At 42.8% G+C, this 26,533-nt stretch overlaps 1 protein-coding gene across 2 annotated transcripts in view; it reads left to right on the top strand.

Annotated features, from left to right (window-relative positions):
* The first annotated feature begins 1,136 nt into the window (after window positions 1–1,136).
* The window catches only part of THADA (THADA armadillo repeat containing), a 169,580-nt gene continuing 144,183 nt past the window's right edge, over window positions 1,137–26,533 (top strand). For both annotated transcript variants that reach the window (XM_066624487.1, XM_066624494.1), the window contains exons 1-17: window positions 1,137–1,188; window positions 5,520–5,619; window positions 7,363–7,457; window positions 8,192–8,322; window positions 9,096–9,244; window positions 9,400–9,432; window positions 10,447–10,495; window positions 11,511–11,701; window positions 12,386–12,480; window positions 15,808–16,025; window positions 17,488–18,179; window positions 18,918–19,069; window positions 19,594–19,749; window positions 19,934–20,056; window positions 23,425–23,548; window positions 24,873–25,024; window positions 25,975–26,188. In XM_066624487.1, the coding sequence (XP_066480584.1) occupies window positions 5,544–5,619; window positions 7,363–7,457; window positions 8,192–8,322; window positions 9,096–9,244; window positions 9,400–9,432; window positions 10,447–10,495; window positions 11,511–11,701; window positions 12,386–12,480; window positions 15,808–16,025; window positions 17,488–18,179; window positions 18,918–19,069; window positions 19,594–19,749; window positions 19,934–20,056; window positions 23,425–23,548; window positions 24,873–25,024; window positions 25,975–26,188 (2,650 nt within the window). In that variant the 5' untranslated portion in view covers window positions 1,137–1,188; window positions 5,520–5,543. The remainder of the gene's footprint in view (window positions 1,189–5,519; window positions 5,620–7,362; window positions 7,458–8,191; window positions 8,323–9,095; window positions 9,245–9,399; window positions 9,433–10,446; window positions 10,496–11,510; window positions 11,702–12,385; window positions 12,481–15,807; window positions 16,026–17,487; window positions 18,180–18,917; window positions 19,070–19,593; window positions 19,750–19,933; window positions 20,057–23,424; window positions 23,549–24,872; window positions 25,025–25,974; window positions 26,189–26,533) is intronic.

Here is a 26,533-nt window from a genome sequence, read left to right as displayed (position 1 = left end):
TCTCTGTCCTATTAAAGTTGTGCCACCATTTATGATGTCAAACCTTCAGTGGATAATAAGTCTGAATGTTCAAATAAAGAACTATAAAAAAATTATAAAAGTTAAAAGACAATGGTCAGTCCTGTCCATGCTCTGGATGTGAGTCCCGTGGACCAATTGTATACAATTCAAATAAAGCCTGTGAACCTTCACCCTGTGTACTGAGCTGCTCATTTAGGTGGCCCTTTGGCCTTGCAACACTGCTGCTCCTAACTTCCAGGTTAAGCATATGTATGTATGAAACATACATATATGTTTCAAAGACTTTTTGCGACCCACCAAAAATTGGCTCAGGGCCCACTGGTGGGTCCTGACCCACAGACTGGAAATACAATGAGAAATGCTTTCTCTTGCTCCGTTCACTGGAACCCACCGGCTGCCCTTTGTGACATTTCTGGTCTTTTTGTCTGCTGGCTGTTTTTGACCTCTCTCAACAGTGTCTATACAGGTGCACACCGCAGACCAGAGAACTCACAGCCTGCACCTGCACTGTGGGTGGGAACGAGCACAAGGACCTCCTAGTGTTCACACTACAGAAAACACTGCACAAGTATTTTCACTAGTGTTCACACTTCCTCTGTTCACACTTCCCAAGTGCTCCTTCTGGCTGCAGTCCTAGAACATAAGGACTTCCACTTGAGTTTTAGGGGACAAGCCTATGCATGTCTACTCAGAAGTAAGCCCTATTGTGTTCAGTGGGACTTACTCCCAGGAAAGTGTGGCTAGGATTGCAGCCTTGACTGGGCCGCCTCCCAAGGAAGAGCGCACTGACTTGCAGCCACTCAGCCCCCCCACTGCACTAACTCGACTCACTTCCAGAGGCGCCAGGAAAGAATTCTACTACTCAGCTCTATTTGAAAGTGTTAGCAGTATGCCCCGCCTCCACACGCCACTGATAGGGCCGCTCTTTCCTGCTTTCTGATTGGAGAACTGAGCTGTCAATCTCTCCTCTGCGAACCCCTGTTAGAACGTCTGCGCTTTACAGCATTGGCTGGACCGCGCTCCTTTCCATTCGGTAGAACGACGTAGCTCGCTGGGCGGGGCAACGCCTCGTTGTTGCTGCGCCCCGCCTCCTCCTTGCAGTAAGAAGGCGGTCTTAGGAACTCGCGGGAGAGAGCGCGTGAGACCAGCTGGGCCTGTCTTTGGGGGGTAAGCGAGGGGGGGAGGAGGAAGAGGAGACAAGACAAGACAAGGCTGAGGCGCGCAGAGCGTCTCCCACAGGCGCCTCAAGGAATGGAGGTCTTCATGCTCTCCCCACCTCTCTGCTGTGGGGCTTCTTGTATCATTGGGGCGCCTGGCTCCTTCCTGTCCTGGCTCCTTCCTGTCCAGCCCCAAACAGTGTAGGAGGGGCAGAGCTGTTATTGGTCCCCAGGAAGGTGCCTTTGCTCTTCTCAGGCAGGGACTCCTAGCAAACCCCCTGTGAAAGGGAGCTGAGAAGGGGTGCCTTATGCCATGTGGGGTCAGGGATGCTGAAGTCCCACAATGAGTCAGCCTGAGTCTCCTGGAAGACTCTTAAAGCAGAGGCTCTGGGTGGGTGAGGGAAAGGTACTCTGTGCATGCTCTGAGGCATGCTAGACTTGACTTCACTTGTCTTTCAGGGTTTGATCCAAGGCAGCGTTTCTCAACGACTGTCCCACACTGGATCACTTTGCATGGTCCACCTATTGGAAGTGCTACCTGGAGTAACTGGTGATGGTGCCATCGCTAGTTACTTCCAGTTTAGAAGTCCAGACCCAACATGCAAACACCAGTAAGAGGCACAGGTTGGATGTGAGGGCTTTTTCAAGCCCTGCACGCTGAGCAGAGCCTCCTACTGCTCCATATTGCAATGCATTGCTGGTCTTGCTGCTAGGCCTGGGGGGGGGGCGGACGGGTTTGGGGGTTCTGTGAGTAACACCAGACATCACTTCAAGTACCACTGGTTGAGAAACGCTGATCCAAGGTCTAGAAACATAAATCTAGCATGCCAGGAAAGGTGGTTCAGTCTTGTTCTCCCAGGCATCTATTTTTACTGTATGTGCAGGGAATTTGAATGTTCTCACACAAAAATAAAACAGTCCCTCACTACCTCCAACTGGAAGTGGTACAGTTCAGGTAAAGCTATACTACTTGATTCTGTTGAACCTATAGACTAAATTTTGGAGGTCAATGCTGCCACAAATTAAACCTAAGCAAGTAGTGGGGGTGAAATAGCCTGTGGTTTTTCTTAAGGGACGAAAGGTACCATGTCCTTGCATGTTTCACTCATGTCAAAGGTCTTAAAAGGATGGGGGATGGATACTAAGAGACATTGACATTATTTGGAGCTAAGATTTCATTTCCAAATCAGGAGCAGAACAGAAAAATTAGCTTTCCCAGAAACAGATCAATTGATTTCTATTAAGAAATCTGAGGTTACAGCGTAATGTGCACTTTTCGGGTGTAAACCCAGTTGAACCCAGTGGTACTTGAATAAGCATGCATTGGATTGTGCTGTAAGATGGTCAACAGATTGGTTTAAGGACAGAAATATGCAGTCTTCTTATGGAAACTGCTGCAAACAGCATCTGTGTGGCTACTTCTATTCAGAGATGCTCTAGGTTATGGCATAATGTACAACAAGATGAAAATTAAGTTTATAAGAGAAATTAGTATGAACCACAGCCTTAGCTCTTCCTCCTCTCCCCAATCGCCTTTATCATGAGAATTTCTGCTTCATTGTGCACACTTTAAACTGCTTGAGAGAAGTACCTAGAAAAAAGAGCAAAGGTGCACCTTTTTGATCACATGCATGTCTGTAACATCTACACTGGGGGTGTCAAACATAAGGCCCATGGGCATATTGGGCCTGCAGAAGCCCATGTGATAATTTGGTACCGTCCTTTTAGCACCGCTCATTCTGCTGACTGAGGCTCTGGGAGGAAGAGACAGAAGAAGGCATGTAATGGCTAAGAATGAGTGACAGAGGAAGATACTGCTGAGGCAGTAGAAGAGTCCAGTTATCATGTGGGCTGGTCTTTTAGCAGCACTACTTCTTTAGTGAGACATCACTTTATGAAGCAACAGAGCTGCAAAATGATGCCTCAGCAGAAGTGGTGCAACTGAAAATGTGGCCGACATGATAACTGGGCTCTCCCATATCTTGAAAATATGTTCAAGATTTTACTATTTTCCTCTTTTGTTGTTTGCAACTAATGAGATGTGATGTGAGATTTAAGACTAATGAGATGTGAGGTGGCCTTGTTTCTTGCTATCATCCGCTTAAATCATTTCTGCCCAATATGCAACAGAGACCAAATGTGTACACCTGTGGAATGGGCAGAAATGAGTAATGTTGTCACATCTGGTCCTCAGGAGGCACTATGACTGCTGTTCGGCCCACTGTATGAAACGAGTTTAACACCCTTGGTCTAAACCATGCTCTGGAAAGCTTTGCAAGACACAAGTCTCACAGCCCAATCCTGAGCACCTGTGGCATGCAGCTTCAGCGGCACTGAAATTGGCTGCCGCTGCAGCCTATACATCAAGGGCTACTGCAGGTGGCACCTCAGGAGAAGAGGACTTTTGTCCTCTTCTCCCAGGTAAGGAAGTAGCCCTGCAATGGGGCTACTTAATTCACCATTGAGGTGAAGGCATTTGTGTAGGGCACCAAGCCCCACACAAATGGACAGGATCCAGTGGGGCAGAGTTCCACTGAACCCACCTCCCTCGCTGCTCCCTCCCCCGGCACGCCTCCCGCCCACCCTCTCCCCTCTTCCCACCTCCCCATCACGCCTCTTCCCTACCCTCCCTCCGCTCACCTCCCACCTCCCCAGAATGCTTCCTCCTTGCCTCTCCCCATGCCCCCACTTTCTTTACCGTGAATTGGCGGTCCGTGCAACCTCCCGGCACTAGCCCAGCGCCAGCGCTGGCCCAGCATTAGGGCTCACAGTGCGATGCAATGCAACTGTGCCGACGTGTCAAGGTCAGATTGGGCTCTCTGTTTTGTATCTGGGATTCAACTTTTCATCCCCTTGCTGTTTTCATGGAAGGATCAATTTTACTGTATGAAAGCATCCTTATATTTCAACAAAAACTTTCTAGAGAAATATAAATTGAATCATGGAGACAAGCTTGGAATTTTGTTCTAGATTCATGCCCCATTAACCTGTACCCAGTGAGTTCTCAACGGAGCTTGTCCATAGAATCTAGTTTTGTGGTACTGCTGGTAGATATTAGCATTCTAATGCTTGTTCTTTTTTCCTCATCTAACTTTTTAATAGTGTAGATTTGTATCCTGCTTTTCAAGCCTCTAAAGAGGCTGGCTACATTCTTAAAATAGATTCATTAAAATCTGTACACTTTCAATTAACAGGTTTCTAGCTTATTTGTGCCTGTTGCATATACGCAACAGGGAACAAATGTGTACACTTGTGGGTCAGGCAAAAATGGGTTAAACATAGTGGAGGAAGCAGCAAAAGGGGCAATTCTGATCCTAGCCAGGAGCAGACATGTGTTAGTGTCATCACTTTTTGAAGTGACATAATTGCCAGTTACTTCCGGGTTGGGAGACCAGATGCGACAAAACAAACACCAAGAAGAGGCTCAAGGAGGTTCCGGACAGAATGGCTTTTATGATCATGAAGAAGCATGCTTTGGGGCTCTGCCTGCTGAACTGAGCCTCCTACTGCTGTTTGTTGCACTGCGTTTCTGGTCTTGCCTCTGGGCAGCAGATACCCAGCGGTCCTGCAAGTATCACCAGACACCACCTCAGATGCCACAGTACCCATACCACTGGTTGAGAAATACTAGTATAGTCTTAGGTAAGAAACAATCCAGTTGCTCAAAGAGTGACTGGTGTGAGGAAGGGCAGCAAGCTGGAGCCCAGATTTGCAGAATCTTCTCTTGGGATGATGTTGCTCAGATGAGGCCATGGGGATGAGAGCCAGGTGGAGCTATTTTGCTTCTCTGGGTTACTTGATCTTTACCTTTCACCTTGTGGGTTTAAAATCCTGCCTAACACAATTCAGCCCTGCAATTCCAGTGACAGACTTTCAGTGCAGTCCTGACAGTACAATAGGACTTGTTACCTGGTCGGTGAACTTTGAATTTTAGCCTGACAGCCCAATCCTATGCATGTCTACTCAGAAGTCAGTTTCATTTGAGTCAGTGGGGCTTACTCCCAGGAAAGTGTGGATAGGATTAGGCTGCTGGTGGTACAGGAAGAGACATGCTGGAGCATTGTTGCCAGGAGCCTTGCGTCAAGCTTCCTAGTGTCCTATTCTTTTGCTAGAGTTAAGTAGTATGAGTGCTTCATGTACCTTATTGACCCACAGTGAATTATCAGTGAAAATCTTAGAACAGCTCATACCGTCTGTATATCTTTTCTAAACTTTTTGAGTTCAAATGAGCTGGAACAAACTTTTTTGTAAAATGTAAAGGTGAACTTAAATTGAACAGTCATTGCTTTTAAATTGGGCATTGTTGGTACCAAGTATCAACACGTAATTTTTGTTTTTCAGCAGGCATCTCTTTAATCTATCAAAATGGTTCTAAAGAAGAAGAAAGTGATTCAGGTTGATGCCTTTGTTCTTGATCATCAACTGCTTGAAAGACTTCACTGTAAGTGTAATTAAGTTGTTTAGTTTGCTCTGTAGATATATTTCAGTGGTGCGATAATGGCTTTTTAAATGTTTCCCTTGATTATACCTTTTAAGTTAAAAGAAAAATTAGCTCTTTTATATACTGTGCTTTATGTGCTCTTTTCACCCCATTTTGAAAGGAGAGTTTCTGCATTGAGGAACGAAGCCTAGAGAAACATTACAGGAGTGTTTGATTTTGTTCTATCATAATACCTCTAAAAGAAAATTTTAAATATACCCTTGAGAACTTTCCTAATTTTTTGTGTTTTTGTAAAATATAGTTTGTCTTGTTGTTGAGGGATTATATCTCTAAATATTACAAGCAAAAAGTCTGATCTTGTGCTGTGCAGTACAAAGAAGCAGTAGAGGCCCTAAGGGCTTACTGGGGCTGAGCAGCGCTGGTACATGAAGGCCACTCCCCTTTCTCTTACCCTAGGAACTGTCCCGCCACCCTGTCTTAATGCAGCAAAGTCCATTGGTGCTACTAATATCAAATAGGGGAGAAGCTCCTGTGCAGTGTATCAGCAGTGCACAAGGTGAAGGTATTTCTCCTCAGCTGCTTCCTGCACCTGACTTAAAAGTCTATAGTTTGAGCTAGTGTCTCCGTTTGTGAGCAATATGTTTTCCTATAGTGGGAAGCAGACTAGAGCCAAAACATCTTGTTTTGTTCAGTTGTCAAATACAAATATAGCCGAGGACAGATTGGGTTTTATTTACTACAGTGTCCAAAGAACTCTTAAGTTATCAGTTGTTTCATTTCTGTCAACTAAAATTGTAGGTTTTTACATTTGAGTAATTTTTGTGTCCTGGGGGCTGGGGATAAAAATAGCCCCTCAGTTTGGCTGTACTTGTCGTAAGAGGCGACTAAACAGCCACCGGATAGATGGGACTCGTTAGCCTGGGAAGGCAGCTCATCTGAGAGAAGGACAACTTTGATCCCAAACCTCCACTGCCTTGTGGCTACATCCAGTTATGGAAAAAGCTTCAGGAGTCAACCTCGAGGCAAAATCCGGAGCCGGAGTCCCTGACGCAGTTTGTGGCTGAACACAGTCACGTTCTGGCAACTCCTGCGACGCCGCTGGAACCAACCCATATTGGCCTCTGCCTTTCCATTGGACCATTTCAGTGATGTGGAGCGGGGGGATTTGCTGCATGCTTAACAGTCTATCCTCCATATCTATCTTACCCAGGCTTCGCGCACTAGAGATGACACTCTGTTCCAGAACCACCATTCAGAGCGCGATACCATAGTCTTCCGAGACTGAAGGATGCTAACAACAATTTTTGTGGGTAGGGATTAAAGTCCCTGAATTAGTTTTGACAATTTTAGTAGTGCAGATACCTTGTAAGCCTCTAATAATGTCACTGAAATCAGAATGTTAACAGGTGCCTTCTTTTCTTTCACAGGGGTAAGGTACTAGAATAATTTTTAAAAAATTTTGTGGACTTTTTAGAGGACAGGAGCCATTTTACCCTGTTTATCTTGCAATTCTATGACTGAAATATTATGAATAGGGCTCTGAGTCAGGCAGTAAAGTCCCACCAACTCAGTCACGTCCCATAGAACTCAGTGAGAGTGAACCACCACAAGTCTCCGTAGCCTTCACCAACTGCATAACCTTGTGCCCTAGTCATGTTATAAAAGCCACATCCCAGATTATGTTGGTTATTTTATATGTGCATGATCACCTAGCATTCAAAGCCATTTTTCCTCAATGTACAGTTTTTGCAGATGCTGAAGGACAGAACCTAGCTTCTCACCTGTTGCAGTGCATGCAGTTGTCTGATGGCATTCAGCAAATCCATTGCATCAAACAGGTTTGATTTGAGTAGTATTAAAAACAGTACTGTTGAAATTTTGTTAAAGGAAGACAGTAGGTTATTTTACTAAAGAAGGCTGAATTCTCATTAAGAATAGTTGGAGCCCAAGTAAAAAATAAACATTCTTGGGTAAAAATGATCTGAATCTTTTGCTCTTACTGTACTTTCCGCAGTTGAATTCACTTTCCTCCCTGATCTTTGACTATTTTGTTTTTTATCTGCTGCTTCTTGACACTCAAAATAGTTGGGCTTCATTCTCTCATTCCTTACATTCTCTCATTCCTATGTGACATGGCAACATTTGTTTTATTTGATGTTGTCATTTACCTAAGGCAAAGTAATAAAATTAGAGGCTGCACTTACATTTTTGTATTTGTGCTTGCTAAAAAGTTAATGTTTTAAATTATGTGGTTCCTATTTTTCTGTTTTTTATTAAAAAATATGGCATTTCTTTCCACAGAAATAAACAGCCCCATGCTTGGTTTCATATACACACTGATTTTGAGAGATTCCCAAGGGAAACAGTAACTAGTCCTTGAAGTAGGGCTTCAGCAGTACCTCTTCCTTAACTTTATTAAATACCACATGCTTTGCCCTTGCTGATTTTATACTATTCACTAAGTACCTGTTTTACCAGACATTTTGGGACAGTTATTTATTTGTATTTTAGGAAAGACGTACCATAATGTAAACATAACAAAATAAGATGAACATTTTTTTTTAATGTATAGATTGTGCCTTTACTGGAGAAGATGCATACAAACAATCTGTGTGATCCCATGGTCAAAAATTGTTTAGATATATTGGCAGTGATGTTCTTATCTCTGGATATAAAGAACCCCTTGAAAAAGGTGTTGGCAAGGTAACAGTGCATAATTAATTGTTGTAATTTGCTCTTGCAAGATCTGTTGATGACCACCAGCTTCGATGGATTTAAAAGGGTGTTAGATAAGTGAACAGAGAAGAGTTCTTTCATTGGCTGTACGGAACCTTTGTGGTGTAAAGGCTATATGCCACTGAATACTAGTGGCCAAGAGCCAAAAAGGGACTTCTGTCTTCATGCCCTGCTTTCAGATTGTTCCGAGACATAAGGAACATAAGGAATTCCATTGTGGAAAGCAGAATGCTAGATTAGATGGACTTTTTCTTCAGTGTTTGGGATGTGCCTGTCATCTGAAGGATGACATTAATTACCATCCAGTTGGTAGTTTAAACATTGTAAGTGTAGAACAATATTGGCGATAACTGTCCTCTCTCCTCATATTAAAGATACAAAAGAATGATATACACTACCAAAGTTTAGTTATCATAATAGACAATAATAAAGTGCTTACTCTTTGCTTCCTTGAATTTCAGAAATAAAATTTAATTTTTGCCTCCAAACTGCAGTGATGATCATGGACCTGATTGGGACCCTGTGGAGCCATGGTTTAGTCATGGTTCTGTGTGACCACACAAGCTTCATGTTTGCACACTTTTCCTCCTCTTTATGTGCAAGTGAACGAAGTTTGAACAAACTAAGATACTGGAGCCACAGAAGTGTTATGGTCCATGTATAGATCCAGGTGCATATGTTGACACATCTTGAATTTGTTTAGTATTTAGGTAACCCAGCAATGCTCTCTTCAATTGCAGCTGCCTGAATGGCCTTCCTGAGCCTCTTATGGCAGAAGCTACAGTCAGTCTTGCTGGCTGCCTTAGGGAAGAATTAAAATCTACTGACCTCTCTCATTATAGAAATATTATGGACAATCTTGCTTCCTGTATGGAGGATACCAGTGTAGGTATGATTCATTTTTTTAATGTATTTGGATTTCCAATGTTGAAGGTTATATATATATATATATATATATATATATATATATATATAAAAGACAGAACTTATGCTGATGTTGCACTGGCTACTAAAATATACTGAATATACTTTGTTTCTTTCTAGGTAAATCTAGTGTGCATATCCTGTTCAAAGAAGGTAAAATCATATTTCTGTGTTAGAATATTTTGATAGCATCATGTGAATTAGAGATTCCTGATCCTTTATGGAAATTAGAGAGAGACATTTTTCTCATTTGAGTAGCTATATAGATGGTAGAAAGTGGCAGCCTGGCACTACTCCCTAGTCCCAATTTTCTACTGTAACTAAGCTTAACAGCCCAGTCCTAATTAACTTCCCGTGTGGCAGTGCAGCAGCACTAATGTGGCTACCGCTGTATCCCACAGGGGTTTTTGGCCTCTAGTGGCTTCCTCAGGATAAGAGAACATTTGTTCCCTTACGCAGGGGTAAGCCCCAGGAACCATTATGGGTCAACTTGGACCTGTGCCAGCTTGATAGTTGGTGCAAATCTGTGTTGATCCATGTAGATGGAGGCTCAGGAAGGGGGTTACTGAACTGCTGCTGCTACTGAACCCACCCCATTCCTGGACCCAATCCACCCTCCTCCCTGCCCCTTTCACCTTCCCCCGTTCTCCTCTACTCCCTGCCCCACCTCCCCCGTTAGCTTACCTTATGTACTGGATCTTTTGCCATCCACCAGCACCCAGGAGGTTGTACCAGCCTATCTGCCTGCTTGGCAGCATGTGCCATCTGCAGTTGCTTTTTGGCTGTCGTAAATCAGTTACTACCGGCGCAGTGTGTGTTCCACCAATGGCCAGGCACCATAAGATTGGAACTTAAGTACACGTAACTGAAACAATAGTGTATTTTCTGAAGAGTTTGCCATCATGCCTGGTGGCCATAATTGGGGACATTGCCGGTTCCCCAGTTCTCTCTTAGGTTGCAAAGTAGAAAAACTGTGAGAGAGAATCTGCTGTCTCTAGTGATCTGCAGTTCTGTCACTTTGGAAAGTGCTCTTAAATCTATATTATAGTTCTGACAATTCATTTTAGTGATGTTTCTGTAATTTGGTTTTTTTCTTTGTTTTGTTTATTTGAGGAGCTAGTTTGTTGTATCAGATAATCAGAATTTAATATATTTTCTATTACATAGCTCTTCAATTTCTACAGAAATCTATACATGAAATAGAGGAAGAAAACCGGTGAGTATCACTGCTCAGCATAAAATGAAGGAAAATGTGAAAAGCATAGATAGGGACATAAGAAGTATTAAGAAGATTACTTTCTTGTGTCTCTTAAGAATTGTCTAAGAGGGGAGAAACAGTATCTATCTGTAATTCCTAGAATTCCTAACTACTTTGTGGAAAAGAAATTGTTCTTTGTGTTTTATCAAAACCAGGGGTGCTCACACTTTTTTGGCTCAAGAGCTACTTTGAAACCCTGCAAGGCCCAGAGATCTACCAGGGGGGAAGGAAGCGTCTGACAGACACCCCCTTTAATGTATGGAGCCCCTGCTGTAGTCTAGTCAGTTTCGACAGTTTTGTTGCTGCATGCCTGAAGAGCAGCTAAAGTGTCAGTTTCAGTGTCAGTTTAGTGTCAGCTAAATATGTCAGTTTTGTCTAGTCACTAGACGAAACTGACATATTAACAGTTTGGAGAGACAGGGCTCGGCGATCTACTCATTTTGCCTCGTGATCTACCGGTATATCGCGATCCACCTATTGAGCACCCCTGATCAAAACAGTTTTGAAATCATTTTAAGTGGACCATCCAAGAACTTAAAATTTCTTGTCAAATTATATTATTTATTGCTCTGGACTTTGTGGTAAGACAATGGGCAAATCCTTCCCAGTTTTTTCCCCTCAGTGTTCTGACTTTTAATTCTAGAGGGGGGGGGGAAGATCCTTACCTTAGAGCAGTGGGAGTGTACTATTTTGTAGTTCAACCCCATGCTGAATGTGAGAGCTGACTGAAGAGCCTTTGCCAACAATGGAATGTTCTCCTTGGAATGGAGAATACTTAGTTATACTGTACTCTGGGCACTGTTTAATAGGCACTTCCAGTGACACAAGTTGTTCTGAATGAAAAGTTCTCTTATGAAATTTGGTCATCCTCAGAACAACAACATGGTCATTTTATTAGATGTTACTTCTGAGTAAAATTGTCTTTGTTTGCATGATATAACATGACTGCTCATTTTGAATTTGTTTTTTGAAGGAAACTGAGTAGAAATCGCATTACTCAAACTCGACTGATGCATGATTTGTTGATGGGTGTTAAAGTTTCAATGTCCTTAATCCAAAAAATACAAGAAAATCTGCAAGAGAATCTTTGGAAGAAAGTGGATGCTCCTATTTGGCAAAGTATGTGTGGGCTGCTAAATACTTTTACGTGCTTCTTAATAAATGGTAAGTAATGCAGTACTAAATTTTAAGATTCTATTAAGGTATTAATAAATGCCCTTTTGTTCTTATCTTTATCAATGCTCATTTATAACAGAATGATAGAGCCTCTTGGTGATTTGATCTGTTTTGCATTCTAGCATTGCATGTCTTGGAAGAAAATTCTCAGTGTTGTATAACTTCACAGAGTTGAGAGAAATAAAGCATATATGTGGGATGAAAATACTCATAGTGCTTCACTCTTGCTATATTTTTTGGCAAATGATACTCTCCCTAGTGAAGCCATGCCCCAAGCTTTTGTTGACAGAAATTCTTTCTATAAGATTTCTTTCTAGGTGCTGCAGTATGATGTTCTTAATGGCTAGAAGATTAAACAATCTGCTCCTTGGGTTCATAACAGGGACCTGAATTTTAACCTGCTGAGCAGGTTGCTTGAGCTGGGTCTAATTCCTAGATTTTCATTTGAGCTTATCCTGACTGTCACTGTATCTTGTTCTAGGAATTCTCAATTTTTCTGTTGATATTCTTGCCTGCCTTTTGGTATGATTATGAAGTTTAATGTGATGGGTGCAGCAATTATATCTTTTCTATAAAATAAGAAAAATAAATGTTGACAAATAGAATTTAGAAAAAATTATATTTATCTAGAAAAATGTTGCTAAAGGAAATTTTTTCTCTTCTTTTATACAGAAGACCTCTTACAGGCTGTCCATATGACAGCAGGATTGGCTGTTGTTCTCTTTCTTAAGACTATGTTTGAACCAGTTGAAAAACTACCTTGTTTGGTAATGTTATTTCCTTTATTTAAAAAAGTTCAACTAAGGGAGCAATCCAAACATGCACTGGAGCAGGCAAGCCTGGAGGCTTGCGCTGCATCCAAGGCAGGTTTGTGGGCAGCAGTGGCTCAGACAGAGGCAAGAGGAAACTCTTTCCCTTACCCCTGGGTAAGGGCTGCTGGCCCCAGTGGGTCTCCTTGGACCTGCACCACCTCTGGAGGTAGCACAAGTCAGAGGAGAGCAGAGCGGCTTGAAGCTGCTCCGTTCTCTGCGGGGATGGGTGTTGGGATCCGAAATAACTGCTGGTTCCCAGCCCTGCCTCCGGCTCCCCATATGCCCGCCCCTGGGGCCACCCATCGCCCACCTTCTCCCCGCCCAGAAACGCCTCCTTCCCTCCTCCTCCCTGCCCCCCCATGCCTACCTTTGCTGCTTGTGCCAGCGTGAGCGTGCTGACACAAGCGGCTGCAGGGAAGCCGCGGCGGAGGCTTATGCCAGCCTCCGCAGGCTGGTGCTTCTTGGAGCGCCAGGCTGGCTTCCCCGTGAGGAGATACAAACGTGCTTTACGGCACATTTGCGACTCTCTTATGCTGCCCCAAGGGACTGCGCCCCAAGTGCAGTCCATGTGTTAAGGTGATACTTGAAAAAAGAAAATGGACTAAAAATACAGTAATTTTAGTGTTTTCAGGATCCCAAATGAAGCGCAAAAACATATCTCCTGTTATAGCAGATTTTTTTTTCTTAGCGTTTCATAACTTTTTCTATGCTCAAGAATCGTGAACTGCAATCTTGTGCATGTGCACTTATGGGGCATATTTAATTCATAAAATTTCATAAAATTTAGTAACTAGAACAGGAGTCTCCAAACCCCGGCCTGGGGGCCAGATGCAGCCTACAACAAGCCTCTGGTCCCCTACAAGCCTCTGGCCCACTCAACTGAATGTGATCAGAAATGTGCTCCAGTTGCATCTGGAGGGTGTTCTGAGGGCCAGGGAGGCCATGCACCTCCCCTAAGAATGTCTTCTAAAGGCCTGCAAAACCAGAAGTGACGTTTTTGGACCATCTGAAGGCCTTAGGCTTTCTAATGTATTTATTTAAATTTTATATTTAAAATTTATTTATTTTTCTGGCCCTTAACACCATGCCAAATAGTTTAGAGATCCCTGAACTAGAAGGAGGGGTGTGCTAGCACATAACATGGAGGAGTGGGTGATAGAGTGGGGAGTGTTTTACATAGAGACATCAGTATCTAGAAAAATGAGGGAAATTTAACCAGGGCTTGTGGAGTATTGGAGGAAGTAGGGGATGGGGAGAAAACTGGGGGAGGAAGGGGAAGGAAATTAGAAAGAACCAAGCATTCCAGTTGTGCTGCAAGATTGTTCCTTAGATTAGTGTTGTTTGTAACCTGGAACAGTAGCTACAGGCAAGGAGCAAACCTTTCAATAGGCCATTGAGCACTTTGCTCACTTGCAGGGTAGGGAAGAAACTTTCCTCTCTAACCATGCAGTTCTTGACTGGCACTACAGGTGCTCTAAGGTACACTACTGGGCATCCAAGTTGTTTGAAGAGCTGTTTTGTTAGTGAATCCACCTTGAAAAGGAGACCTGGAGCTATGCTCTGGGTCTCTGCCCACAATGGTACAAAGATAGATCAAGAGTCCTAGACTTCTTCACACGTTCTCAACAGAGGAGCGAATAAGAGCACTGTGTGTCATCAATTTGATTGCACATGAGTCACAGAAGACTGTTCATATTGGGGCCAATGTTCATGGGGCCATTGTTCATATTGAGATGCAGTTGGCCAAGATTACCAATCTATATGTGCTCTATATGTGTTGAAGCTTGGGGTTAATACAGGAGTCTCTGGGCTACCTAGCCAAGATGCAGCAATCTCCTGTTTTAAAGGAACAATTTCAAAAGTAAAGAGGCAATAGAGGGTTTGATAAATTCGAAGGGTGCTAGATAGTAGCCTTAGCTGACTTTGAACAGGGAAGCAGACAAGAATGTTTTTCAGGGGAAGATTCTTTTCTTGGAAGGATTGTTGTACTTAGAGAGAAGAAGGCATGGAAAGGACAGAAAGCAAGCAAGCAGCCCAATACCTGTCCTGGGTACCACTTGGCACAGCAGTTCTTGAGTTTTTGAAGGGAGTGGAGGTGTTTGATGTGTAGCACCACCTGATAACTCGCAGATATTAGAAGGAAGGCGAGTGTGGACACTAGGGGTCTGTAACCAGACTTTTGTAAGGACTTTTTCCATAGACCACCATAGAATCTGTTGTGGGATGAGCTCTTTTATTCTGATGGTCCGTCTCCATCCCCAGTGAAGATGGCCATTTCCTGTTGTCCTGCGCTCTGAGGCATGCGCTACCAGAAATTTCTCAATTGCTCAGGAGATCCGAGTTCAATTACAAGTGTCCCATTCTCCTGACTTGCACTTAGAACCTGTACATGTGCACAGTAAGGGTAAGATGGGACATTAAACAAGGTTCCGGTGGCTTATTCTGCAATGAGAATCGCCTGGAAAAAAGAATTGGGAGAGGTGTTAGAGAAGGCGACAATAGATTTGCTGATTAGCTTTTTTGAATGATTAACATGTTCTGAAAATAATGTTTACAGCAGGGTGGTCCAACACAAGGCCCACAGGTTGCATGTGGCCCATGAGGCCCTTTTTAGCAGCCCTTGAAAAGCCCCACTGCAGCCACCACCCACTGCCTGCTTTCCCTTCAGTGGCTTTTTGATCTCCCTGCCGTGCTGTTCTGAATTCTCCTTCTCCAAAAGAGAAGCTGGAACAGTGTGACAGAGAGATCGAAAAGCCCTGCCGCACCCACCTCTTCTTCCTGCCATCTGAGCCTGCCAAGTGACTTTGGGAGCTGAGAACCTGAAAAAATTACTTTTGGGTCTTATGTTCTTGGGGGGGGGGGGGTGACACCAGAGTCATGTGGTCCCCCCAGCTGTTAAAAATTGGACTGCCCTGGTTTAGAGGAAGTATCCATCTTTTCAAAGTATAGCATTGATCAGCAGTAGAATTTAATTTTGATTAACCTTAGGGCATCAGTGTCAGGGCTCCCTGTATCATTACAATTGATAAAAGTTCTTAAAACTACAAAGTGCTGTACAAAAGCTTGTCCCAGTCTGAAAGCTTACAATCTAAGGTTCAAGGCAAGACATAAGGGAGGAATGAAGGAAAAGCATCTCATTATATTTCTAGATCAAACAGGCAAAATATTGAAAGAAAATTGTTTTTGTGTTTATCAGACATATTGGACTTCCTTGCAATTGTGTAATGGCATAGATATCTGTGGTTTATTTTTTCCTGCAGTAGTAATGTGCTTGTTTTGCAGATTAGTGACTTGCTTCTTGGCTCGCGGACTTCAGACATACCAGAGTGGTTTATGGATAGCTGTGGGAATCTTTGCACTGTGGACCTTTCTGACTCAGTTCTCCTTTTCCTTTCTCATGGAGCACTTGCCATGTTGGAATGGAAAAACAGCAGCATGGGTCCAAGTGGAGAGAAACTGCTCTTGGATATTGCCTTGGCTTTGTTGAGCTTGAGTAAACGGTAAACATGTAGTTTTTATGTATTTAATTGTAACTCTGATTCACCAATTTCTAGGAATTGTTGGGACTAGTGTGTTATAGATGAACAGACTAAATATTCATATATAAATCACACATTATTAAATTAAATTTACTGTGCTAAAACAGTATCCTGTTAAAATTGTAATACAACAATACAATACTGCATGCCAACCCCAGCAGGACAGCCTTGCAGTGCTGTGGAAAGACGTTTGGATGTGCAGCGCAATCCTATCTTGCACTGGAACAGGCAAGCCAGGGGACTTGTGCTGTATCCAGCACAAGTTAGGGCTACAAAGTGGCTCAGCTGCAGGTAAGGGGAAACTCTTCCCCTTATTCCCAGTTAAGCCACTGAAGCCCCTATGGGTCTCCTTGGACTTGTGCCACCTCCTGAGGAGCGCATGTCCGAGGAGAAGCTGCTCCATGTTGCTTGGGTATTGGGGCTAGGATCCGGCATAACAGCCCGCCCGCCCCCTGGGACTGCCCTCCCCATCCCGGAATGCCTGCCTCTCGCTTCCTCCCCGCCCTCCGCAGAGCCGACACAAGGCTCACTCCCTCCATCAGTGTGGAGGCTGGATTCAGCCTCTGCAGGCCGGCACGCCTCCACATGCCAGCCCAGTTGACTCTCGAGGAGGTGCAAATGTGCCTTATGGCATATTTGCGACCCTCCTGGGCTGACACAAGGGACTTGCACCGGCCCAAGTGCAAGTTAGGATTGCACCCTTAGGCACATTAAAATAAAAGCAGAGTGTAACTGTTTTGTGTCAGCCACCAAGAGTGGCACTTTGTGATCTTGTTTTTTTGAGCTGAGAATGTACTAGCATGAACTGCTGGCTCATGTGTGCCCCTTTTTTCTCTGCACAAGAGGAAGTAATTGAAAGCTTCCTCTCACAGTTTTAAACAAACATGGTTTCCTGTCATGTTCAAATACAGGGAACTCCGAAGGGAAAAAATTCCTGTATTTCCTTTATATAGGAAACTCTGGAGAGCCATCTTTGGGAACCCTTAGCAGTTGGGGAGGATCAGATTTTTGGTGAAAATAGCACAGAATGAAGGGGTTAAACATTCTCTTCTTCCAAGCTCTCTTCCTCCTGTGCAGTCTCCTGAGCAGCACAGCTGAGTTCATATGGTTTGGGGAAATTTGTGCTGGTATTTCTTGCAGCTAGGATAGATAACAGAGCGGTGCGAGTCATGAGTGAAGGGCAAGGATTCATCTCAAATTATTTTGTTCTACAACTACTGTACTTTTTGTCACAGTAAAATGCTGTGCTGTGATACATTTGCAAGCATAAACAACTTAAATTAGAATGTAACCTGTTCAGTGTCAAGTGCAGTAGTAATTGTTGCTTAGTAATGCTGTGAAACTTGGCAGACATTTTGGGATAAAAAATAGTGCCAATTTTAAAAGAATGCCATTATCTCATTGCTGTATTTGTTTCTTAAAGGCTAAAAGAATCTTCCATGGCAGCATCCTTGTCCAGAATTTTAACTATTTGGACGAATTCAGCATTGGATACTCTTCAGTCAAGTTCTGAAAACCTGAAGCTCAGTCTCAATGGAAACTCGAACATAGTTGAAAAAATGCTGGATTATGTATATGCGCATTGGGAACATCCTTTGGATGCTGTGAGGCACCAGACCAAACTGATATTCAAAAATCTACTCCAAATACATCATGCTTCTGTGAAAGAATCTGTTGTAAAACTAGACCCTTTCTTTTCCATGTTGACCAAGAATTTGCTAAGTTTAGAGTGGCATGTAAAAGGCAAATACTCATCACTTGGCTGCCTTGTAGAGTGTGTTGGCATTGAGAATATTCTGGAAATGGACAGGACAATTCCTTCACAGATCTTGGATGTAATGAATGATCAGTCTTTTGCACCATATGCAAGTGATCTATTGGAAACCATGTTTACGAATCACAAGAAGCATCTTACTTCTGTATTAGAAGGAAATGGCTGGATTGACAAGTGGCATGAGACATGGGTGTCTCCCCTGCTTCTCATTTTGTGTGACGGGAATCCAGAGCAAGCCACCTATGTAACAGATTATTACCTACCCAAATTGCTAAAATGCAGCCCTGAAAGCTTGAACTACATGATTAAAATCCTTCAGACATCAGCTGAAACTAATGTTGGTGAGATCAGACTTAGTTGTGTTTAAATAGTTTGGGTGGGAGTGGAATAGTGCTATTTAACTTGTTTTAGCAGGTGTTTGTTGGCAAAATATGCTCATGAGAAACTCTGGGATCTGGAGTGCTCAAATCACAAATGAGAGGGATGCACTTCACTGTAACACACTTCCCCTAGGAGGGAATTTCAGAATTAAAATCTGAGAGGTGGTAAGAGACAGCTATAAAAAGACAAAAGTAACACTAGAGATGTCACTTTTCACAAGTGACATTAAGAATGCACTCCAAAATGCACCTGGACCAACATAGTGTTAATCTTAATGTTCTACAGAAAGCAGAAGAGGGCCACTTTTTAAACTGAATGTACACAGTCATTGTATCCTTTCATTTGTTTAGCAGTCTTTGGAAAACAGCATAATTGGTTTTCAAGTATCCCCTAAGAAAATTATCCAAAAGTATTGCTATGGAATTTTAAATGTTAACGGCCTAGATCTTTTATAGGTGGGGATCTGCTTCATTAGGGATGTGTACTTGTGAGCACCACAGGAAATTAGTTAACTTTTAGGTTGCCAGTTTTGCTTTTTGGTATTTTTATTGTTATCTGAATCCTTTCTGTGTTTCAGACAAAAGACGAATTATGAAAACGTTTTGGCTTCACAAGGAAATCAGGACATATTCATCAGAACTGCAGAAAGCTTGATGCCTTAAATATGTGTTTAACAAGTCTTAAATTGTTTTATTTAGGAACTTGCAATACCAGAGGTGCACTTGGGGCTTTGATGGCATGCCTGAGGACTGCCAGAGCCCTTGGACATCTACAGTTTACAGATATGATGCATGGTAGCCTTGTATCCATTGGATGTATAAAACAAGGTTTAGTTCATCAACATGATCAGGTATAGGCTTTAGCACCTTAGTGTTTCTCTTTGAAATGGTACATATAGGTCCACCCAAGTTACAGACGTCTGACCTATGGGCAACTGCATTAGCACTTTCACACAGGCACAGTCTGTGGCCTTGTGGTTTTGTGCCTGTTCAAAAGTACTGGGTGAGCACTAGCCGGCTGGATGGCCGCATTGGCACTTTTAAGCAGGTGCACTCTCTCCAGCTTTGTACTTTCATGCAGGCATAGTAGCACTTTTCCAACTTACTTTGGTTCCAACTTCCAGACAAACATCTGGAACAGAAGTAGGATGTATGTTGGGGACTTGCTGTATACATTTTTTAATTGCTGATGTTTGAGAGAGCTTAAATTTAAATATTGTTATGTCTTTAGTATGCTTTTCTGAGTATTGTAATGTTATCTATTTGTATTTATGTGTTGTTATACTTCTGAGATAATTAGAATATGTTTTACTGCTAAGATAAAATTTATTTACTGAAATAATTATTAAAAATTTAATTCTGACTCTTTCTGAAGGTGCGAATAGATGCTTTAGGTTTGCTTTGTGAAAGTCACCGCAGCACAGAAATTACTTCTGCAGAAGAGATGGAGCTGATTTCGTTCTTTCTTAGATACAACTTGAGCAACCAGTCTCCAGCAGTGAGGCAACAGATCTGTTCCCTACTTAAAAAGGTAATCATGAGAAATGAGCTTGGAACTCCATATCTCAGCCCCTCTGGTGGTGCTGTACCCATTACACCAAAATGGACCAAATTTTACTCTTGTTCTTGCTTTGTGTGTTCTTTAAACATGAGATGTAGTATGATTACATAATCGCTGTTTCTAATGGACTGGTGTTTTGTTCCTTTTTGAAAAGTTGTTCTGCCGGATCTGTGAAAGCTCTCAAACTGTTCATAAAATGCAGCAAATGAAATCCAAGCAAGATCCAGTTAACCAGGTTGCTACTTGGGATCCTTTAACAACTTTGCAGAGTTACAAGGTATGTTTTGTTACTTATTCTGAGAATTAACCTAGTAACTGTGTGGCACTTTTAAAAGCAATCCAGTAGCCACAGAAGAGGAGCATAGAGACTGCAGTCAGTCTGAGTGATGGTAAAGAACAGTCAGGTGTGTGGTAGGGATGAATTCCTACAAAGTTGACTCAGGACACAATCCTAACCAGGTCTACTCAAAAGTAAGTCCTATTTTGTTCAATGGGGCTTACTCTCAGGAAAGTGTGGTTAGAATTGCAGCGTTATAGTGAGTCTGAACACTGTTGTGTGCTATGACTGGCACTTCAAAACCTTTAATTGGAGACTCCAGGATTGAACGTTACACAGCCTTAGCAAAATCCCCTGTGCTGGGCTGCCTCCCACCCCACAAGTGTATGCTTGCATACTGACCACTACTAAGAAGTTTATGGGGGGCAGGTGGATGCTTCTTTCTCAGCACTGCAGAAGTTAAGAGATGATTGGATGAGCCTTGCTTAGCACCTCAGTGTGCTGAGGATAGGAGGCAGCTAGAGGCACAGCCTTCTCAGGCAGCCAAAAGGGAAAAGGCAGCAATCTTTCTGGCTGCTCATTCCCCAGTGGCTGAAGGACAGAAGCACCCAGGGGAAAGGTAATGTAATTACTCTTGTCTTCACCTGCATTCATCTACAGAGGCTGCTGCATTCACCTGCAGAGGCTTCTGAGAAAGCCCAGTTGTGAATGTAGAGAATGGGAAAAAGTAGTAGTACTGCAACTTACTATGCTGAGCAAGTCACTCTGTTGCTGCCTAACTACTTTTGCCAACTGGGAAGGGGGTTCAGTTGGGGGGGTTCTCAGAGGCCTTGAACCTTCAGCCGGTACCTGACCTGGGTGAGCCCTGGAACTTATGACCCTTTGCATGCAACACATGTGATCTAACCCTCCCCAACAATGGCACTCTTCATAAGTTATACCCTACTATTTAGACCAGGGTGTAAAACAAGAACAGCCCCACTGGATCAGGCCATAGGCCCATCTAGTCCAGCTTCCTGTATCTTACAGCGGCCCACCAAATGCCCCAAGGAGCACACCAGATAACAGGAGACCTCATCCTGGTGCCCTCCCTTGCATCTGGCATTCTGACATAGCCCATTTCAAAAATCAGGAGGTTGCGCATACACATCATGGCTTGTAACCCCGTAATGGATTTTCCCTCCAGAAACTTGTCCAATCCCCTTTTAAAGGCATCCAGGCCAGTTGCCATCACCACATCCTGTGGCAAGCAGTTCCACAGACCAACCACATGCTGAGTAAAGAAATATTTTCTTTTGTCTGTCCTAACTCTCCCAACCCTTAATTTTAGTGGATGTCCCCTGGTTCTGGTGTTATGTGAGAGTGTAAAGAGCATCTCCCTATCCACTCTGTCCATCCTCTGCATAATTTTGTATGTCTCAATCATGTCCCCCCTCAGGCATCTCTTTTCTAGGCTGAAGAGGCCCAAACGCCGTAGCCTTTCCTCATATGGAAGGTGCCCCAACCCCGTAATCATCTTAGTCGCTCTCTTTTGCACCTTTTCCATTTCCACTATGTCTTTTTTGAGATGTGGCGACCAGAACTGGACACAATACTCCAGGTGTGGCCTTACCATCGATTTTTACAATGGCATTATAATATTAGCCGTTTTGTTCTCAATACCTTTCCTAATGATCCCAAGCATAGAATTGGCCTTCTTAACTGCCGCCGCACATTGGGTCGACACTTTCATCGACCTGTCCACCACCACCCCAAGATCTCTCTCCCGTGACATGGTTATGGCCCACAGAAGCCCATGACATGGTTATGGCCCACAGAAGCTCTTTATCTGACCCCCATGATAATTGAGCTCTCCCAGCTTAACCCTTTCAGCAGTGCTGCTGAAGCTCTGGGAAACAGAAGGGGACCTCAGTAGGCAATTATTGCTATGGGGGAAGACACAGACCAGGAGGGGTAAGAGAGGATGATGCTGCTGAGGCACAGGGAGAGTCGAATTATCACACTGGCTACCCCTTCAGCAGCCCCAGTTCTGCTAAGGTGTCACTTATTAGAGCACCTCTTGGCTGCAGAGCTGGCGCTGCCAAAAGGCTGGCCTTCGTGATAATTGGATTTGCCCATATCTTGAAAATATGATCAAGATTTATGTAAGAAAAAAGTTTTCTGTCCATTACCTGCTTCATGACATTGCTTCCTTCTTAATGTTATCACTTCCAACCCTCAGCTGGCACCATGAATGCTATTCAGCCTGCTGTATGAAACAAGTTTGAAACCCTTGGTCTAGACCACGGGTGTTCAGACTTTTTGGCAGGAGAGCCACATCATCTCTCTGACACTGGAGGGGCTGGGGAAAAAAAAGGAATTAATTTACATTCAAATTTGAATAAATTTACATAAATGAATATATTATAGAAGGAACTTATATGAATGAATGAAGGTCTTGCAATAGCTCAAGGCCTATAAAAGACCTTGCACAAAGAAAGGCCAGCCTTTCTTTTGCTGTCACTGCTGCATCACAGATGTGAAACAGCAAGCAATGGAGGGAGCCCTCATCCCACAGCTCATGTGAAAGGTCAAACAGTTGGCCATCACACTGAGAGTAGTTGCATCAGGCCAGCATGGGCTCCAGCAAGTCTCTGGAGGGCCAGGGGCTCATTGGAGACTGGGGGCTCCCTGAAGGCCAGATTGGAAGTCCTCGAGGGCCACAAGTGGCCCCTGGGCCGGGGTTTGTGCATCCCTGGTCTAGACAAATATCAGTCTGGCACTGCTGTCAGTGGAAATTCACTCTTACATACAGGCCCAAACAAACCACTTGGCTTTCCAGCCAGCCTTTTCACCTAGAACCCTGGTGAAACTGTCTGCAGTCAACTAACAGAGGGCATTAGCTTCTTGAATTTTGTAGAGGTTGTAACATATGACTCATAAGACACAAAGAAACACAGGGAAAAGGGGAGAACTGAAAGGATAGAAGTGTAGAGAGATTTGAGAATTATTAAAGTATTTTGGCTCACAAAAGTTTGGTTTCAAGCATGTGTTCTTGCGAAGGAATGGTTTTTTTTGTCATTACTAGCAATGTGGTTATTTCCAAGTGTATCTTTTTGTAGGAATAATTTTCAAAAGTTCTCCTTTTGGAGAAAAATATTACATTGGTGAAGCTAATATTGGAGAGTGGGAGCTGTAAGCACCAAAGTAGACAAAACAGGCATGGACTGAATGTAGTATTTTCCGGTCTTTGTTGATATCCTTTCAGGAGTATGCACAACGTTTCTGTGTAACAGGAGAGGATAGCTAGATGGTGGGTCTATCTCATATTCTGTTTCAAATGTGTTTAATACACAAACTACAAGCAAGGCTGCTGTTCTGATCTTTAGGATTTCATGTCTGCTGTCTGCGGTATACTATTTGAAGCCCTTTTTCCTGGTTCATCTCATCCGACCAGATTTACTGTGCTAACACTTTTGGGAATTATAACTGAAATATTTCCTATTTCAGAAGGTAAGATATCTTGATTGTGCAGTAGGGAAGGATATCAGTAGAGGTCTTTTCCAGATTATATTGTAAGTTAAAACTGTGGCCTTGCTCCTAAACTTCAGTTACAAAAACTTCATCTTACAGAGATCAGGTTCTCTTTACTTTTTCTACCTGTACTGTGGTGAAACAGTCAGAGTAAACACAATTTATTTCTGAACACCAGTGCTTGGAATACTTGCAAGGTGAAGCAGTAAATGGTGAAAAAAATTGAGTAGAATATTTGTTTGTGGCATTAATGGGTAGAACTCAGTACATTCAGATAGAACCGGACTTTTTTCTGTATCTTCAGCCAAGCTGGAGCTAACTCCCAATGGAGTTAGGAAATAGAAGGCTTATGTTGACTCAGGCAATTTTATAGTCTTGCCATGTGGAGAATACCCACTTCCTAGTGTAATTATAGGCAGTCCATACATTTAGTATGAAATATATGTATCAGATTTATGCCTGTCTCGTGTTCTTCTGAGCCGAGCGGAGACTGCACACATTTGCCAGGCTCAGAATGACGATTATAGGCCGAAAAATATTACTTCCCTCTGGGGTTTCCCCGGCCCTCCTAAGGCATAGGCACAAAAACATCACTTCTGGGTGGATGAATGTTTCCTCTGCTGGGCTCAGAAGACCCTCTAGAGTAGTGATTTTCAACCTTTTTCGTCTCATGGCACACTGACAAGCTACAAAAATTGTCAAGGCACACCATCAGTTTTGTTACAAGGCATACCAGGCTGTTGATGGGGTGCTCACATCCCCATTGGCCCTATTAACAAATGACCTTCCCCCAAACTTTTGCGGCACACCTGCAGACCATTCACGGCACAGTGGTTGAAAATGGCTGCTCTAGAGGCACCACTGGAGGCTGGAGGGGTGTTCCCTTGTATCCGTGGTTTCACAAAACCAGGATCTTTACTTGCTAGGATCCGTTCCAGATCCCTTGCGGATATGGGGGCATGCCTGCAGTGCAATTTAAAGTGTCAATAACTTGCAGCCTGTTGGTGTTTAGTTACGCTCCACCATTCTTTCCTTCTAGTCAGAGCAGATCACACCTGCTTTTGTAAACAGTACCTTTTCAGCATGCCCTCCACTGTTTACATCTTATAAATTTAAGATTAAAAGAAGCAAGTACTGTATTCTAAAATAATTCTATAGCATTAACACTGAATGTTGGAGTAATTTTGCCTTCATATAATCAAGTACTAATTGTCTGTAACTTAGAATAGAATCCAAATTGTTATGTTCCTGTCTTGTAAGAAAATACTGAAAAGTGGGTTGGGGATTGGTTTTCTTTTAACAGGACAGAGCCAAAAATTATTTCAGCTAGCCCAAGAGGTTGATCCTACTCGTGTTCAAACTCTGCTTCACTGTTTTGCCAGCACTTTTGAGGAAGTAAAGATCCTAGCATTTGAACTTCTGATGAGACTACATTCTGCAGTACCGTATTTCCAGGTATAGAAAGAATATACAAATGTGATTTGTTATTTTGCAAATGGGAAACATCAGTAAGCATATAAGGTGGAAAAGTTATAGTCTTGTGCACCCAAAGATCTGTCTAATTTGCAATTCAATAAGCATAATATTTCTTGGTCAATACATCAAACATTGGATTGAGGATTCCTGAACACACAACAGCAAAAGATGAGTGTTTACCACTGTCCACCTTTTAATGTGTTCTGGTCGGTAACTACTTTTCCTGATGGGCCAATTGGAGGAAGGGCTGAAAAGCAGTGCACCAAGGCCCACTGATCCACCATTCCCCAGAGTGGGTCCACTGGCACATCACATGGCCACTGATGCTGTTGCTTTCATTCAGCTTTGCACTCATATGAACATACAGAGCTGCGTTATACTGAGTCAGACTACTGATCCCTCTCTCTCTCGCTCTCTTTCTGTATTGTCAACACCACCTAGCAGCTGCTGTCCAGAATTTCATACAGGGTTGTTAGCAGCTATACATAGGGTTTCCCGTGATTGAAACTATTGCCGAACTGCCACACCTTCCCATCCTCTGAACTATGCCTCCCCCTTTTGAACCTAGATTGATAATTGGTTGGTGATAATTGGTTGGTGATAATTGGGTTGGTCCTGGGGATTCTAGGTGCTGATTCCTTTTCTGAGCTAGTGCAGCTCAGTTTTTGAAGATCCCTGTATGAAGTCTTATTTTTTTTTAGATCCCATAGTGGTTCCTAGTGACTAGTTCGGAAAGTTCTTTTTCTAGTAGATTGTTTCTTTTCTTCTGATCTAATACTTTTAAATCTAATCTAATTCTAATTCTAATCGAATCTAATACTTGTAATTTCAACCTACTATTTATCAACAAAAAGTTTAGAGCATAAAGCAGTAGTCGACTTTTGACATTTTGTATCAAAAACTGCTGAACCTTTTACTTTATATTTCAGGATGTTGAAAAACTGCATCAGTTGTTTCAAGTAGCAATGCAACTTAGTACAAGTACCAAGCCCTATGACTGTGTGACTGCTTCCTATCTGTTGAAGTTCTTAATATTTCAGAAAGGCCTGCTGAAGGTTTGCTTGAAAAAGCACCTACATTTGAACATATTTCAACCAGATGAGGATGTGCCTGCTGATCCAGTGGAAGAGAATACATTAGCTGGTGTGTGTGTGTGTGTGTGTGTAAATAAATTTTCAATTCATTTGTATCAATTTATAATTAATAAGTAACTGATAATAATTATTATTCATTTTTAATCCCCCATTATAGCTTTACGTTTGCCTTTATGGCCATAGTAATAAAAAAGAGATAATACATTATTTTGACATTCCAGATTCCTTATATAGCTGATATCAAAACCTAATCCAGAATTCGCATGTCAATCTGAAGCTTGTCATTTGGGCTTCCAGTCTTGTGTGTCATTTCTGGACAATTAATTTCTTCATATACACAGGGTTGGATCCAAACTTGCACACGGTCTCTGTTTACAGAAGGAGAACTGTGCTC

The sequence above is a fragment of the Tiliqua scincoides genome, chromosome 1 (genome assembly GCF_035046505.1).
Source record: "Tiliqua scincoides isolate rTilSci1 chromosome 1, rTilSci1.hap2, whole genome shotgun sequence".
Classification (NCBI taxonomy): Eukaryota; Metazoa; Chordata; class Lepidosauria; order Squamata; family Scincidae; genus Tiliqua; species Tiliqua scincoides.
This window is presented reverse-complemented; position numbering and strand designations above follow the sequence as displayed.